Source organism: Ceraceosorus guamensis (genome assembly GCF_003144195.1).
Source record: "Ceraceosorus guamensis strain MCA 4658 unplaced genomic scaffold IE81scaffold_178, whole genome shotgun sequence".
In the NCBI taxonomy this organism is placed as follows: domain Eukaryota; kingdom Fungi; phylum Basidiomycota; class Exobasidiomycetes; order Ceraceosorales; family Ceraceosoraceae; genus Ceraceosorus; species Ceraceosorus guamensis.
In genome coordinates this window covers 1-15978 of record NW_020290173.1, presented here as the reverse complement: position 1 = coordinate 15978, position 15978 = coordinate 1, and the positions used below count along the sequence as shown (strand labels likewise).

General features: G+C 54.6%; 6 protein-coding genes across 6 annotated transcripts; 3 read left to right on the top strand and 3 right to left on the bottom strand.

Annotated features, from left to right (window-relative positions):
* Positions 1-12: 12 nt before the first annotated feature.
* On the top strand, positions 13-2045 carry IE81DRAFT_295693 (DUF185-domain-containing protein; the record flags this gene model as incomplete). The annotated part of the gene is made up of 7 exons (XM_025512104.1): positions 13-72; positions 187-297; positions 398-721; positions 815-869; positions 1028-1374; positions 1510-1618; positions 1768-2045. Coding segments are annotated over 7 exons (1284 nt in total), but the record flags the coding sequence as incomplete, so codon positions are not given.
* A 47-nt stretch (positions 2046-2092) lies between these two features.
* IE81DRAFT_327101 (mitochondrial carrier) lies at positions 2093-4694 on the bottom strand. Its single transcript, XM_025515009.1, has 6 exons — positions 4160-4694; positions 3634-4076; positions 3397-3511; positions 3183-3317; positions 2551-3057; positions 2093-2425 (listed from the first exon to the last, which is right to left on the bottom strand). The coding sequence occupies exons 1-6, from the start codon at positions 4331-4333 to the stop codon at positions 2225-2227; spliced, it is 1575 nt and encodes a 524-aa protein (XP_025365997.1). The 5' UTR covers positions 4334-4694; the 3' UTR covers positions 2093-2224.
* A 1767-nt stretch (positions 4695-6461) lies between these two features.
* Positions 6462-6671, top strand: IE81DRAFT_283551 (Bromodomain-containing protein; the record flags this gene model as incomplete). The annotated part of the gene is made up of 1 exon (XM_025511569.1): positions 6462-6671. A coding segment is annotated over one exon (210 nt), but the record flags the coding sequence as incomplete, so codon positions are not given.
* Positions 6672-9184: 2513 nt separating this feature from the next.
* IE81DRAFT_327098 (DUF55-domain-containing protein) lies at positions 9185-10929 on the bottom strand. Its single transcript, XM_025515008.1, has 5 exons — positions 10458-10929; positions 10275-10340; positions 10153-10194; positions 9815-10051; positions 9185-9707 (listed from the first exon to the last, which is right to left on the bottom strand). The coding sequence occupies exons 1-5, from the start codon at positions 10641-10643 to the stop codon at positions 9363-9365; spliced, it is 876 nt and encodes a 291-aa protein (XP_025365995.1). The 5' UTR covers positions 10644-10929; the 3' UTR covers positions 9185-9362.
* Positions 10930-11619: 690 nt separating this feature from the next.
* IE81DRAFT_327097 (putative TYR1-prephenate dehydrogenase) lies at positions 11620-14343 on the bottom strand. The gene is made up of 6 exons (XM_025515007.1): positions 13788-14343; positions 13552-13607; positions 13335-13448; positions 13077-13225; positions 12838-12989; positions 11620-12754 (listed from the first exon to the last, which is right to left on the bottom strand). Exons 1-6 carry the CDS (start codon positions 13910-13912, stop codon positions 11800-11802), a joined length of 1551 nt encoding a protein of 516 aa, XP_025365994.1. The 5' UTR covers positions 13913-14343; the 3' UTR covers positions 11620-11799.
* A 294-nt stretch (positions 14344-14637) lies between these two features.
* Positions 14638-15958, top strand: IE81DRAFT_369543 (hypothetical protein). The gene is made up of 3 exons (XM_025517257.1): positions 14638-15080; positions 15208-15348; positions 15453-15958. The coding sequence occupies exons 1-3, from the start codon at positions 14774-14776 to the stop codon at positions 15935-15937; spliced, it is 933 nt and encodes a 310-aa protein (XP_025365993.1). The 5' UTR covers positions 14638-14773; the 3' UTR covers positions 15938-15958.
* Positions 15959-15978: the final 20 nt, after the last annotated feature.

The following is a 15978-nucleotide window of genomic DNA, read 5'->3' as shown; positions in this document are numbered from 1 at the left end:
CGGGCGCGCAACATTCTGGGCGCGAAAGGCGACTTCATTACAAGTCCTGAAATTTGTCAGATCTTTGGAGAGGTAAGTGGAAGTCATGAAGCTGCGGGAAGAAGAAGAGGAGGAGGAGGAGGAGAAGGAGATCTGAGACATAGCCTGGCATACATTGACATGGACCTCGTCACCCTCTCGTATCAGCTCTTGGCAGTGTACTTGATATCCAGATGGCAAGCCGCTGGATCTCCAAGCAAAGTCAGATTGGTCGAGCTAGGACCTGGACGAGGCACACTCCTGTCGGACGTGATAAGCGTGAGGCACGAGGATTGTCTTTTGCCGCCCTTTGGGTCGTCCATCTATGGGCTCACTCCTCAGCTTCCCCATACCCTCCTCGTGTCCATATGGACCACAGACGTTCTCTCGATTTCCTACGCTGCTTTCTTCTTTACGATCCGTCCATCTAGTAGAAGCTTCGCCGGGCATGATGACCTCGCAAGCAACCGCGCTCGGCTCCATTTTGGAATCCTCAGGTCTAGAAATGAGTTCTGCGGAAGATGGAGTGGAAAACAATTCGAAAGACGGACATAAGCAGCGCAGTGATGAAGGAGAGGATGGTCGACGCAAAGTGCAGGTGGAATGGTTCCCTAGGATCGAAGATGTGCCCATCAGTAAGGATGCGTACACCATGGTGCTTGCTCATGAATTTTTCGATGCTCTGCCCATTCACATTTTCGAAGTGAGTGGTTCGTGTACCGAGAAGGGGACGACCAACAAAGTGCATCATGCATGTAGGACTGAAAGAATGGTGAGCTCTACCTTGATACCTCAGAATACGCCCAATGGTCTACGAGAGGTCCTTGTTGACGTTGATAGGCCCACCGAGGGTCAATCAGGCGTGTGAGTAGGTTGCCGGACGCGCTCAACCGTCGGAACGCAGGACAGCATACATGCAACGCATGTGCAGCGACGCTGACATGTCTTCCGTGCCACATCACCTGGCGCCATCTCAGTACAATCCTCCGGCCGTCCGACCTTCGACCAGTGCAGAGCTCCAGCGACGGGCCCGCTGCATCGTCCACCTCCTCGTTCCCCTCTACAGCCCTTCGAAAAGTCCTCTCACCTCGCTCCACTCCCTGGTCCACTCTTGCATCTCTCCAAGGCCGTTTCAAGTCCCTCCCTCCCGGTTCGCGCGTGGAAGTGTCCTTCGAATCTTTCAGTGCGGCCAGGAGATTGGGAGAAATATTGAGTGGGCGAGAGGCCAGGAGATTGAAGGAGGATGGGGGATTGGATCAGGAGTTTGAGGGAAAGAGGATGTTGGGACAGAGTTTGGGAGGTGCGGGATTGATTGTGGATTATGGAGATGTGGTGGCTAGCGGTGATAGTTGGCGCGTGAGTACACAAGATTCTTGCATCTAAAGTCCACGATGCAATCGAGATTCGAACGCGTCGCGGCGCAGTCCCAGCCCGACTTTCCCGTTTGGACCTAGGACTGATCCCCGCTGTTCGCTACGCGCATCCTGACAGGCCTTCAAGAAACACGCATTGTCTGATCCGCTTAAAGATGCGGGGGAAGCGGACCTGACAGCTAATGTGGACTTTGCCTACTTGAGGTCAGCCCTAGAAGGCACCGATGGTGAGTTAATGGAATCCCATCTTTTCCTTCTTTGCAGTCGCCACCATCTCAAAGCTTCGACTTGGCGGTTTCCAACGAAGAAACTCGCTGGACATTTCAAGCTGATTTTTCCCACTCCACTCTTTTCCTCTCTTTCTGCTTCACCTCAGCTCGGCCACTGGGTCCGATGACCCAATCCTCCTTTCTCCAATCGCTAGGTCTAGCACCAAGACTCAAGCATCTGCTCGAATCGCCTTCCATTACCGAAGAGAACAAGGCGGATATCAGAACGGCAGTCAGGAGGCTGATCGATCAAAAGGGTATGGGAACGCAGTACAAGTTTTTGGGCATCGAAGCTGCTCCTGGTGGACCTGCTCAGCAACCGTCTGCCCCGCTGAAAATAGAGGGCGATGAGGACAGATTACCTGTCTACCCTTTCGAGCAATAGAACCTCACCAAAGCTCCGACTGATTCTACGATCGCAAAAGGATACATCGTCTGATGAGGATGGTTCTGCATCTATTGCTTTTTGTCGGCTCGTAAACACCCAGCAGCGAGTTCGATGGAAAGACAGGAGCGCAACTAGCCTTGCCCGTTCGCGGGTCTAAAAGGGGCTGATGGAGACCTTTACTGATCAGCCTTGCCACCTGACCAAGGTTTGAAGCCCTGAGGAGGGATAGGGCTGCCAAAGTCTTCGTGCATGTCCAAGAGCAACCTCATAGCGTTTCTAGCATGCGTCCTCGAAGGGTCTTCCCAAGGTCTCTGAGCAGCAGCTGATTTCTCCAAGTCGGCGGATTGTTTTGAGTCGAATGGGTAGGGCAAGAGGGTCTATTGCGACAAAAGACGATTAAGAGAGAAAATAGGTGCGAAAAGGAATCAGTAAATGTTTGCGCTGATCAGGCTGTGCGTAGAGCGTGCGCGCCTTCGGCTTGGTCCTCGCAGCTGCTGCTCACCTTCAGAGTCTCGTAAACCACCAGCGTCGCACCGAACTGAGGGCTCGATCTGAGCACACGAGCAGCGCTACCCTTGAACAAAGCTCTCGGTCCTTCGTCTTTCAAAATCTTTGCAAAGCAATCGGCAATGCCCTTGTACGTAGCCTCCCCCTTTCTTGCTTCCACCTGCAACCTAGTCTTGATGACGTCTGCGGGGGTCGTGAAAAAGGCGGCAGGCATACCAGCAATGGAAGCGCTAGCCAATAATTCGCCAAATCCTAGCTTTTTGCCATTCACGCCTTCTTGAAAAGTGTCCTTTTTCAAATGAGCGTACGCGGTGAAATAGACGGCGCTAAAGGGAATGTCTCGGAGAAGGCAGGCTGATGCTCCTCTGTACAGTCCCACCAATCCCAGCTGTCGCACAATGTGCATCGCCCCTCGCGCTATGCGATCCGCTCCTTCCTTTTTCGCAATCTCTCCTGCCACTTGCAACCTGATCTTCACAATCTCGAGTGGGTTTGTAAAGATCTGTATGGACGTGCAGTTAGGTAATCGCAAACTGCGTCAGATCGCCCTCACTTGACTATTGTCTCCTCTTTCACTCTACGGCTCCGCGGTCCGGGTACCGAGATCCAAGCCACTCTATTACTCACCACTTGGCAACCACCTGCTGTACCACCTGCCACAATCTCCCAAGGCACAGCGATAGCCCCAGTCTCAGGATCCTTGGCATGTGCTCTGACAAGATCGTTGACAGTGAGCTTGATAGCCTTCTCTGGCGCTACGCCCTGTAAATGCAAAGGTCGGGATTAGCAACGGGCTCACCGCACATTGCCATACACGCTAGGCCTTGCCGGGTACACTCACCAGCAATTGAGGACCGAGACCGGAGTAGAAGCCCAGAAAGCCTTCGTTCTGGAAGACCTTGCGCACGCAATCTATCGAGTTCTTGTACATCAGAGGTTCGCCGACCACAGAAGATCTGTAAGCAAGTCAAAATAGCTTCAGTGCGTCGCACAGAAGTGCCGAGAGCGCGTAGCGGGCGGATGGCTGAAAAGGACCATTTTGGAGCTGCCGAAGCGAGCATGTCCTGACGAGACTCACCTCTGGTTTTGCATCCTGGTCTTGACCAGATCGATGGGATAGACGATCGTAGCTCCGAAAGCACCCGCAATACCGCCTAGACCAAAGTTGTAAGCCGAATGAGCAGCCTCTGCCAAGAAGCTAACAGCCTGATGTTCAGCTTGAGCCGCTGCCTCTTTCAGGCTGTCCTTTGCCGAATCGCCTCCCGTCGTCTGCGCAGCTTTCGATGCTCGTTCCACGGCTTGACCAGTGCCGGAAGAGGGCAGGGATTTGGGAGGTAGAGGATGAGGATCCAGATCGTCCGAGATGAATAACTCGTGACAGATCAAGGAGCTGTCCCCATCTCCAGCTCGGACTTTGGACGTCCTGTATGCTAGTAGGCCAGGCGAAGAGAGGGCGACTTCTCTCTGAAATGCGTCCAAGTGCTTTTTGAATGCTGGATCGCCGTCTGGTCTGGCGTAGACCTGCGTGAATGAAGCAGGTGATGATGAACGACATCATAATTAACGAGGACCTAGAGCGCCATGACTATACAATCCAGTCTCACCTTGGCGGAAACAGTGAATCTGCCTTCTCCCGGCAGATGAGGAACAACGAACTGGTGCGCGTGCTGATATGACTCTTCGCTATCCTCTGCTGCGGTGCTTGACGATGGCAAGTCGTCTGCATGCACCGGCTGAGACCATGACGGCCTGAACATTGCGGGCAGGAAAATCGACATGCTGGCTTCGATTTCGAGTCACAATCTCTAGAAAATTTCCCCTTGGAAAGTCGGATTAATTAGCAGCGGCGGGGGAAGAAGGTCGGATCCGCGTGGTCGAATCTGAGCGAATGGTGATCTACAAGTTCGGAGCGATGCGACAGTCTGGAGGAAAGGGGGTGGCGATCAATGGGTTGAGAAGTGTCGGAATGCAAGCGGAGTGATGGTGCGATAAGATGATGATGATGATGATTGCGGGGTACGGGGTTCAAGCGACAACTTTCTGATTGACGGATCTCGGCAAGTTTCACATCTTCCTGCCGCATGGTATGGCACCACCACTCACCGCTGCTGCTGAGATCAAGCTCGGTGCAATTTGAAGTCACGTACTTGCATTCACATTCATCATTAAATTCTTGATATTTGATTGTATATCCTTAGCTGTCCTCCAGTAGTCTGAGTCGTCAGTCCTCCCTGGCAAATCAAACAACGATCGCAAATTCGCGATTCAGGTCTTCTGAGTTTGCCGGCCAGCAGCAGCTACAGTCGTGTGTATAGCCTTTTCACGCGTGTGTAATTTCAATTTCGTGGGCGGCTGCCTGATGCTGAAGCGCCATGCATGCAGCATGGATGGCCGCGCCCTCAGACCACACGCACTAGCGGCCTGTACGTGCTGCTGCTGCTGCTGCTGCATGTTTGGAGTCGCCGTTCTTCTTGCGCCATGCGGCATCGTACACCACACAAGTGAAGATGATCCGAGACCCCTGCCATGGGCAGAGCGGCACTGGTGCGCTCTTGATGTCAAGTCCCAGTCAACAAATGACACTGTACGTGTGACTATACTTTGCATGACCAATTCATCCACCTTGTAATCACTGAATGGCGTTCCTCTCTGCCCGCACAAAGGCGAGCATCGATTCGGCGTTGCGTTGCGTGTGGCGCCGCGTGCTTTCGCATCACCATCAGCGCCGCGCCTACACCTGTCCGGGCGCGGGCGGGCCAGGGTGGAGGCGGGTTTTGAGAGGGCGTCAAAGCTAAGCGTGTGCGACCACGTGGAAAGTATACCTTTTCTTCAACACGTGATTCAAAAAAAGGGGCAAACAAGAATCAAAAATGAAACGAGCGGCGGCCCCGAGGCTGGTGTGCAGCGCGCGCATGCGCCGAGGTCGCGCCACGTCAGCATCGCTGGCGGACGATGCAGGCTCGCGTGAGACGTCCAAGACCCACCTCAGCGACCCCACGAAGAGGAAAGCTAAAGCAACAGATCAAACAGTTTCTGCTGTGGCCGCGACAATTGCTTCGCTGCATCAGACTCGCGAGAAGAATTGGTGAGTGCGACAGATGCTCCGTCAGAATACGGAGTCCTGTTGAAGATGCCAGAAACGGTGAATAGGGTCTGAGCATCGGGATTGCCTCATCATTGCACACAGAGCTGCTCAAAGTGCTCGGTGGTCCTGTTTGGTCGGGTCCTGTTTTCAGAGACCATTCTCGCCTTGTGGCTACTGCGACGTCTCTCGGCATGCCATCGCGCATCGTCCTCTCCAGAAAGGGCATCTCTTCTTCCAACAACGAGCAGAACAAGTCGAATGCTAGCCAAGCTTCACGTCTGCACACGCACCAGAGCCAATCAGATGCCGGTCAAAATGCGGTCGCTGGACCCTCAACCCCGCTGGCGGCGCCCGCACCCGCAGCCCCAGCTCGGCCTCGCATCAAGATCAACCTCAGCAGGCTGAGCAATCATGCCAGCGCAAGCGCCACTCCCAGTCCAGCAGTCGAAGCTCCCCTCGTCGGACAAAGCTACGTCGCGTCGCCTTCTGCAGAATCGCCAGCGAAGAAGAAAGTCAAACGCAAACACAGCGTCTTGGTACCCGTACGACGACAAAGCACCGTCGCCGGCCAAGATGAAGATGTTTCGCACAGTCACACACCTGCCTCTAATGCGGATCGAGACGCAGGCGAGGAAGAGGAGGAGGCGTGGGAAGCGCATACACCCGGGGCAAATGGCGAGGGTGCAGATTTGCGAGATCCCGACGACGATACATCTCAGCAGCCAAGGCAGAGAAGAATGAAACAATTGAAGCGCAAACCGCTCAAACAGGCCTTGGAGCGGGTGCTCACGCAATTACAAAAGCGGGACACTTATCAGTTCTTTTGCTTCCCAGTAGACGAGGCGGAAGTTCCAAATTACAGATCGGTCATCTCTAATCCCATGGACTTTCAAACAATGCAGAACAAGCTGGAAGCGGAGGAATATCGTACCCCCGAAGACTTCAAAGATGATCTGTTGCTCGTCATGCGCAACGCGCAGACGTTCAATCCTCCAGGTTCCATCTACTCAAACGAGGCCAAAAGGATAGAGACTTGGGGTGTGCGCGCTATAGACAGAGAAGGCGCCGCGGCTATTCTGCCTGCCGAAGAAGAGGCTGCTGCAGCCCAAGCCGCGGAGGTGGAGGCTGAGGCCGCGGCAGCAGCTGCGGCTGCCTCTCGAGGGTTGCGGCAGCCCAAGCGAGCATCAACAAACGATCTCCAGGTCAAGAGCGAATACGACGAGGAGAACGATTGGGAAGGCTCGGATGGCGGAGGGAGTGGCGATTCGGGTGATGAGAGTAGGGACGCCAGCATGTCGGTCGAGCCTGGTAGACACGGCAGCTTCAGGGCAGACTCCAGTCGACTTGGCAGTCCCGAGGTGGCACGACGAAAGTATGGGCCCAGAGCGTCTCAAAAAGGCCGAAGAGGCGCCAGGCAGAAAATGAACAGTCTTGGATTTCCTGGTCTTTCTCTCTTGGGCACACCGACCACACCGCGATCTGCAGGTGGGATTCTCGGTCTGGCCACCACTGGTGCCGCAAACGTGTCGGACCTCACCTTCTTGGAAGACGGGTCCGTTGACGTAGATGCGCTCGAGACGGATCAGCGAAGAGCTCTGCTGCAGCCGCTCGGCCTTGATGGGGAGGAGAGACGCACCAACGGTACGCTCCTGCCAACTTTCGATGCCCTCAATCCGATTCATCCTGCCGCTCAGCTACAAGCCTCGTCTTTTCTCCGGCCTGTGGGCGACACGATCAACCCCTTCACCGCTGCGATTCGAACGGAGCCCTACGAGGTCACGGCTTCGGCAAGTCATGATCTTTCTCAGCTGCCCACTGAGCAGCAAAGCACCCCATACTCGGTGCCGAGCGGATGGGGCTACCGCGCTACTCCCACCGATCCTCAAAGAGGTCCCAGAGTACCGTTAGCATGGCCTAGACCAGCTGTCGACTCTGTGGCGGACGCAGAAACCGAAAAGGGAGAACGCAAGATAGGCAAGGATCGAGATAAAGAGAGGGATGACAAGGGAATGGCGAATATCGATGATTGGACGTATAATCGACAATCCGTATCTCGTCTTGCTCATCCGCTGGACTTCGGTCTGTACCCTGGCTTGCTCCCTACCGCCTGGCAGTCGCACATCCAAACGATCAAAGGCGGGCCAGAGAAGAATCGGCTACCCCCTCTCCATCTGACGAACGGATCTACATACGAGGGTGCACTCAAATCTGAGCTGGAGAAGACGGTCGAAAGGAGCCTTTTTGGCCGCTCGCAGCCTCCTTCTGCAAAGCAATTGATGGATACGAGCACGCTCACAGACGTCGTAGAGTCCATTGTGGTCTCGATGGAGCAACAACTCAAAGCTTCTCCTGATGCTAGAAATGTCGCTGCCTTGCGGGCCCAGGAGACGCTCAAACGTTTGACGTGGAAGAGCGCCATGGGAGAAGCATATGCCCGTAGCGTCGCAGAATTCGTCTCTGGAGCAGCTGGACTGGCTCAGCAGCGCGATGATGTACGCACGAAAGAAGACGCAGAAGAAGCGGCTCTTGAGCTGGCTGAGAAGCAGGATGAGCTGGACCAAGAGAAGAGGGAAGAGGCAGAGACCAAGAGGGCTCATCTGACCGATGACATGCAGAGAGAGGGCGGCTTTGCCCTCTTTCTGGCCTACCACGGCGTCGAGAGAGATGTCTTTTGGAGCACAGAAGTCGAGAAGCCAGACTCGCGACAACGAAGTCAGAGCAAATTCGAACAAGGCACTTGCGGTACACCGATGGAAAGGGAGCCGGGGAGCAGAAGCACACCGTCCATCAGCTACTTTGGCGCGCCTTTGCTTGAGGCGGCGATGCGCGGAATGATACTGGATCGTCCGCTGCAAGCATGGGTGCGAGATGAAATCATCTCTCCCATCACGGGGCGAACGCTGGATGTGCTGGCAAGAGCTGGCGCCCTACTCGAAGCTAGCGAGCTCGCAAAGCATCGCAACGATGATCCAGCAAAGATGGAGGACCGCAGACCGAGCGATGCAACGCACGAGGCATTGCCGGTTGATCTAGACGATCTTGACATCTCCTCGCTCGGATCTGAAGAGCACGCCGAGCGGGGTCTTGGAGCGTTTTGGTTGACCCAAAGCCATGTCGAAGCCATGCTCCGTCCTGGAGCGCTCGTTGCTCGGGCACGAGCACGAGATGTCGAACGAGCCGCGCGCGACGAAGCGCAAGTGCACGTCATGATTCGCTCGCCTGCCGAGCTGTACGCGCAGGTGCATCAGGAACAAGACCTTGGAAGTTTAGGACCCGACACTCCCACGCTGCGATATGCCGACCAAGACTTGGACGCTGAAAAGATCAATCGCATACTCAGGCAGTATGCTAGATTGGTACCCGCCCTTTCTGACCGCGCTTTGGGCCGACGATTGAGGAGCACCAAACTGCAGTCTGGCGCGACGACGGGCAATGCCGAGCAGCTCAGAGCGGATGCGGAGGAGCATAGAAGAGACGCAAAGCTCTGGGACGATCTGAGATTGGGATACATTGCTCTTGCGAGGAACATTCCTGGCATCGAACTGCCCAAGTAGCCGCTGGTGCACGAGCGCGAGATGAGAATAATCTTCGGCTCAAGCTGTCTGTTTCCCCCCTTATTTCTGGCCACGCATCTGTTTTGTATTGATAGAAAGATTGCAATTGAGACTTTGAAAGGACGTCTTGGACGAAGAGTAGACTTGGATTGCTGAGCTTGCTGTGCGCTATCGTTTGGACTGTTGCCTTGTGGACCGTCGTGTACCCTCGGTGCGAGATTCTGCGCGTGGTGCTGCAGCACGTCCACGCTTGGCAGCCGTAGCGTTCAAGTCGTTTGTGATTTTGCGTTTGCTGTTCCCGCCGCCATCTCCGGCTCTCTGCACCGCCTTATGCGGCTCGAATTGCTGAACACGTGTCTCCTCGTTCTTTGTTGAGACTGGGGCTCGCGAAGGGCCAGCAGCAGCAGCAGCAGCAGCAGCAGCAGCAGCAGCCTTCCATTTGCCTGGCCATTCTGACCATCCGCCCCGAGAGCCGAGCAAGAGGATAGCTTCGTACGCTTCATCCGTGACGGGCTAACAACACCACGCAAGAGGAGGGGAGGTCAGAGCGTCGCGCTTCGTTTCGTTCGCTGTCGACAAGCTGGATGAGCTATGCTGCGTGGCGCCTCCCGCCTCCTCACCTGAACGCTCAGCCTGCCTCGATTTAGCAATTGCATGTCTTTGATGCTTTGCAAGTGTTGCTCTGTGAGATACGCAACATCTCTGCCTTGTTCCACATTGTTGTCAAAGGAAGAAGATGCCAGGTGTTGCAGCAATGCGAGGGGCACAAAGTATTCCAGCGCCTTGTCCAGCCTCACATCCACCATGTACCATCTTGGATCGGAGGGTGAGGATTTGGAATCGTAGTATGGATGTTGCTAAGCCCACGGTGGGGCAGCCCCAAACAAGAGAAAAAAATCATTTCGCGCATGAGAGCAAGAGGCGTGAGATGGATGACGCTGCGATCATGGGCACTCACTGGATCAAATGCGGTATGGTCCGGATATCCTTCTTTGACCACCTACCCTGGTAGCAACCATCGGTGAGACATGCGGCGCCCAAGCCTGCCAAACAATTTTGAGAAGCATATATGCAGCTCACCCTGGCAATGGCGGCCACTCCAGGAAGCTTGCAATTGGAATGGTAAAACAAGACCTTGTGATCGAGCTGAAAAGCATGAGAATAGTCATAGTCGTTTTGACAGATGGATGAAGGCGTCAATTTATCGTACTGATGAAGCTCGGCCTAGCAGCAAAAGCCGCGTCATCCATCCCCCCCTCTCACCTTCATCCTATCTCTCAGATGATTTCGTGCTTCGGGAGCCCTGACTCCCTCCCAACTCGTAGTCTGATCCTTGCAAGCCTTGAACTTGTCGAGGCCAAACGAAACGTCTACCCCATTCTCCATACGTGGATCCGGTTCAGCTTTGGCGAGCCAGTGCGTGTACGCTGTCTTTGCCTGCTGTGGCATGACTTGAATGGGGGGCCCCAACCGTGATGAATCTTCTGGGATAATCTCGCGTGCCTTGTCGTTGTCGTGGCGAGTGTGAAGAAGAGATGCAAGTCACCGGTACTGACTTGAGGTTGTCGGGGACTTTTGTCGCGAACGCGCCCCGTTGGTGCATGATTCACGGTTCTGTTGATTCGTGATTGCGTCGCGGACCATGCGTGGCATGCATGCATGCAAGCATGGCTCAAGCTCATCTTGTGCGTGGAGGATGCTGGTGCCGGCGCTCGATCGGGCGCGCCGAATGCTTTGGTGATGGTGATGGAGCGTCTCCTAGCAATCAAGAATGTCTGCACTGATGACTGCAGAAGATTCTCGATTGGGATCGCCAGGCATGCTGGGCTCAGCTCAAAGCGACGGCCATTCGATTGATTCGCGTTCGTGTCCTCATAAAATGATCGGAGTGCATGTGTTGGCCATCATGCGCAGCGCCGTAATTCCTGCTCTCTTCATCCAGTGATTGCCGGGCGGCCTTCCTTTCACTTTCAGACGTACGCGAGACTTGAAAACTTTGTGAAAGGCAAGGACAGGGAGTACTAAGCACGCGGTCACTCGCACTCGCACTTGCAGCTCCGTCTTGGTCTTCAGGGGACTTTTGACTCAGACTCTTGCGATCTCGAGTCTTGGCTGAATCATGCTGCACGTGTTGCTGGCTCGTCTATTCGCGCACCCCTCTCAGTGAAGCGCACTCGCCAAGATCTCTTCATAGTCGTGAGTTGCGTGGTCTGACTCAACTGACATCCCAATGAACGCCGACTTCCACACACGAAACCGTTCGTCAGGAACTCCGAATCGCTCTTCTGGGCGATCAGCCAGTCGTGAGTCCAATCTAGAGAGCTGATCGTCGCGCGCATCCTCATGATCGTTTCACATGGTCTTTCGCAATCAAGTGGAGCCTTGTTCAAGCTTCTGCTGCGCGCGCGCGCGTCTTGTTTGATATGCCCACAGTTGAAGTGACGGGCAGAGCTCGACGTTGTGCATCGCATTTGCATTCAAAATTGTCCGAAATGTGGTGGATAGCGTACGAAGCGTACCCGCAACCCATGTTCCCGTTGCCTCCCTTCCCACCCAACGTCGAACGCGCCCTTCTCCGAAAGACAAAAGAGGTACTCTGCACTTCCTACTCCTTGCTAGCAACCGCCTTCAACATTTCCGCGCCAATCGTATTCGCCTCTTCAAATCTAGGAGCAAAGAATTCCCTAGTCTCTTCAAATCTCCATCTAAACAGGTCGAAATTGCCAAACCTGACCGCCTGAGCCCATCCGCGCGCAGCAACGACGAATTCCGTATCGTCCGCTCTAAACGTGTGGTCGTGTATGGCGGCAGAGATGGCGCTGTTGATACGAGCGGGCGATCGGAAAAGGTATTCGCACACGCCTATCCATAGGCGAAAGATGGGCGTGGCGGCTAGATCCAGATCGGCGTACGGGTTCAGCTTCAAGACGTGCCAGCTGTCCACAATGGCAAGCAGTGCCAAGTGAGAGTTGGGCGGCGGTGACGATGACGATGGCGAGGGTAATGATGGCAAGAATGGGGATGCCTCACTGCTTTCGAAAGGTTTCCGCTCAGAATCTTGTCCAGGACGCTCGCCTTGGGTCCCTTCTCCATGTGGATCCGCCGACGAAGCAGACCCCTCGCCCAAGGCTTTTCTCGCAACCAGATGAAATCGATCCAGCATCTTGTCAGACATCAAGATCGGTTTGCGTTCCCTCTCCGACGATTTCTCATCCTTTGCGCCTCTCGCATCCGCATAAGCTCTAGCTCCAGTCGTCCTGGCTCCTTCCCCCTCCTCTTCATCTCTCCATCCAAAAACGCCCCTCCTAGCTCTCATCACCCTTTCCCTCAACTCTGCCTCCTTTTCAGCCACCATGAGCTTGAAGAGCTCCGTGCAGCTGTCGGCATACTGGCCCACTTGTGTGCGCGCAGATGGATTCAGCAAAGCTAGACCAGCGTACACGTGCCACTTTGCAGCGTAGATTCGTAGACAAATGTTGATCTTTACCGTCTCTATTCCGCCCGGGTACAGCCCCGTCTCCCAAGGATAGGACGCTGAAGCTCTCCATGCCGTACCCATCCTGCAACAATGAAGCCACGAAGTCTCGATCGTCAGCTGCCAGCGTCGCCGCGCCGCACCGTCCCGCCACCGCCCAGCACTTACGAAAGGAAAGCGGCATGGGTAGCAGCTTGCGTGTTGGCAGTGACGATATCATGATCTTCGTAGCTCAGATAGACAAATCTAGATCTGAAGCAGCTCATGATTCTCTCCACCAATCGCATCTTTTCATCCGGCGCTCGATGCTGTATCAAAATCTGTGTCCACCAGCGATGAAGAACAAAGCTTCAATGTCACGTCGAATTGTCTTGCTCTGCTAGGAAGCGGGCGCAAACGACTCTCACCAATGGCTGGTCTGTCGGATCGACTTTGGGACCATGCATAGAATGACAAGAGATAATGTACACATCGTCCGGCAAATGTCTTTCGAAAGCGTCCCTTTCGGGAGCCTTGACCGAGGTCTGACCCGAGATGATGCTGCCCTGCTTTGCAGCTGAGCAAGCAAGCAAACGTGCACGCAGATGGAGACAGAGAAAGTTGGTGTTGAGCGATCGACTACGCGTATGACCAGTCTGCTGGCTGGGCGTTTGAGACTGACTTACATGGACCATACTGAGCCACCACTTGGTCGATGTATGCAGCCTCGACGGAATATATGATCAGATCTGACCTGCGAGATACCAAATGTCCGTTCCTGTACACTCGGATCGCAGAGTCTGTGCCGCGATGCGGGGGTGTGATGTAAGACGAGTGGAGCTGGGCAATGTGATGATCCATTGGTTTGGAGCACCATGCATGCCGCAAAGAGACTACACACACCTCGATAGTCGTCTTTGAGCTTCTCGTAATTTTCTGATCGATCGCATACATTGACGCTGAGTGAAAATAGTGAAGCGTTCGATGAGAGCGTGCAAGTCAGCCATTCAAGCTCTGCCATGCCACGTAATGCCGTGCTCTGACTCTGCTCTTCACACCTAGGCCGATCTAGTGCCCACATCAGGACCTTGCCTAGCCTAGCCTCGCATCGTGTTCCTCTGACCGAACTCCCCACTCACTGTTTCCAACCAGCGCTGCTGAACCTCTCGGCATACAATCGGCCCATATCCCCCATTCCAATGATCCCAATCTCCACCTCTTGCCTCTCCCTCTGCGAATCGGCATCGCAGCTGTGGCTCGACATGTTGCTGGCACCCGCTTGCGTCTTTCTTGCGTCCAAAGTTGAAGGTGCTGCGAAAGGGAGGGCTGAAGAGGTGGAGGAGAGATGGACATGCATGCTTTTGCACCAGCTGGACCACGACTAGAGCTAGACGCGCACGCGCAAAAGTCTCAAGGTGACCCTTTGAGCTCGAGATTGAATAGCGTGAACGAGTCACAGCCACCCTTTTTTTGGTTTCACTGGATAATGCGCAGGGCGAAGGGGTCGTCCGAAAGGAGCGGCTTACTGCTCGACCCTTGCAAAAGCGTGCATAAACGAGATCGAGGCGGCGTCGAACTCCGGGCCGTTCCCATCACACTTGGACATGTCAGCCAAGCCGAGCCGGTGAGGTGTAGAGCGATGCTTGAATCGTGAAAGAGGTCGAATGTGATGAGCGTGTGCACGAAAAGCGCATGGCGCCTCATGCCGAGTTCCTTGGTCAATACTCACTCAACTCATCATGAATGATCTTGATTAATTTAGCAGCAAGAATCGAATCAGGAACGCGGAGAAGCGCGCGCAGCACAACTGGATCACGTGTGCCATCTGGTGCACACGGCCAAACCATATCGAATCACGTGAATGTGAATATCAAGAATCTTGAATCGTCTGCTTAGCGCGAATTGGGGCGAATTATCCACGACTCGTGACTGCAGTAATGGCTGCTGGGTCGCACATGTGATAGTCTGCTGAGCACAGCCATCGCTCACGCGTGCTCATCCACCAACAACGCTGCGCTGATCATTCTCGTTGCTTTACAACCTGTGCCGCCCGCCCTATTCGTTTTCGATTCCAAACACTAGACTGTGCTTGATCAGACCAGACCAGACCAGACCTGAGCCGATCATGTCCAGCTCTGCTCCCTCCAACCCATCCTCATCCTCCACATCTCTCCAACCTCAACCCCAAGCACTTGCACGCGCACAACCATCCGCACCCGCCAACCCGATCGTACGCGCCACATCCTCATCGCCATCGCCATCGCGCATCACGGCAGACACGGCACTGGGAGTGCTCAGCTATTCAACGCTGTGCACGTTCGCTACCGCCTCGACCGTAGGATTGATAGGTGTAGCACAAGGAAATGCAGCCTCCGCACCTTTGGTCTTCAAATCCAGCCTCAATGCTTTTCCTTTTTTCTTTCCCTACTTTGGTCAGTGCGATTCAGTTGGCTTTGTTGTCGTCGTCGTCGTCGAAGAAGAAGCAAAACGAGGCAGCCCTTGTTGAAGTTGACTGACAATAACCTTTGCTGCTTGCTTGCCTGGCGTGGTGCGATGCAGCCATTAGGAATTATATCGTTCAACCTTTTGTATTGCCTCGTAATACCCACGCCAATTGGAGTGCTTGGAAGCACGTAGAAGGAACAGCATCTAGCTCATTATCGGGCAGCATCGTCGGAGCATTCTTTGCATCCTATCATCGTGAGTCTTTTTCGCGGACGCATCATCCTACCCCTTGCTCATGCTCATGTCACATGTCCTTTGCTCGGCCGTTCCCCCCTCCCCCCGCTTGCATTCTCTAAAAGGCGGCCGGTCGGCATTTCTCAAAGGAGCGCTCACTTTTGGAGTTTTGGCGGGAGCAGGTCAGATCGCGCTGAATGAAGTGCTGATAGCGTATGACTACTTGCGGCCAGGCGTGGGTTCTGCAGAGGATAGCAGCCCTCCCGAGTCTGCCGCCTCAGCATCTCCTTCACCCTCGGCCCTCGATCTCAGGGCCTCAGCTGCCACAAGCACATCCAGCGATTCATCATCAGCATCACCATCAGCAGCATCAGCAGCAGCAGCAGCACCAACGTGGTACCAAACCCTCAAATCCTACTCTCCCGTACAGAGATTGAGCGACGAAGAGTACGTCTCGCGCTTGAGTGAAAGGAGAAGAGAGATAGAAGCTAAGCTTGTGCAGTTGAGGTTGGAAGTGGAACAGGTGGGGTCGGAAGCTGGTCAGCGTGTGCGTGCAGGTGAGGCGGAGGTTGGGGGCTATGCACCAGAAGGAGGCAAGAGGAGAGTTTGATTGTCAAAGAAGGGAGGGGGGCAGAGGTATGGGGAGGGGGG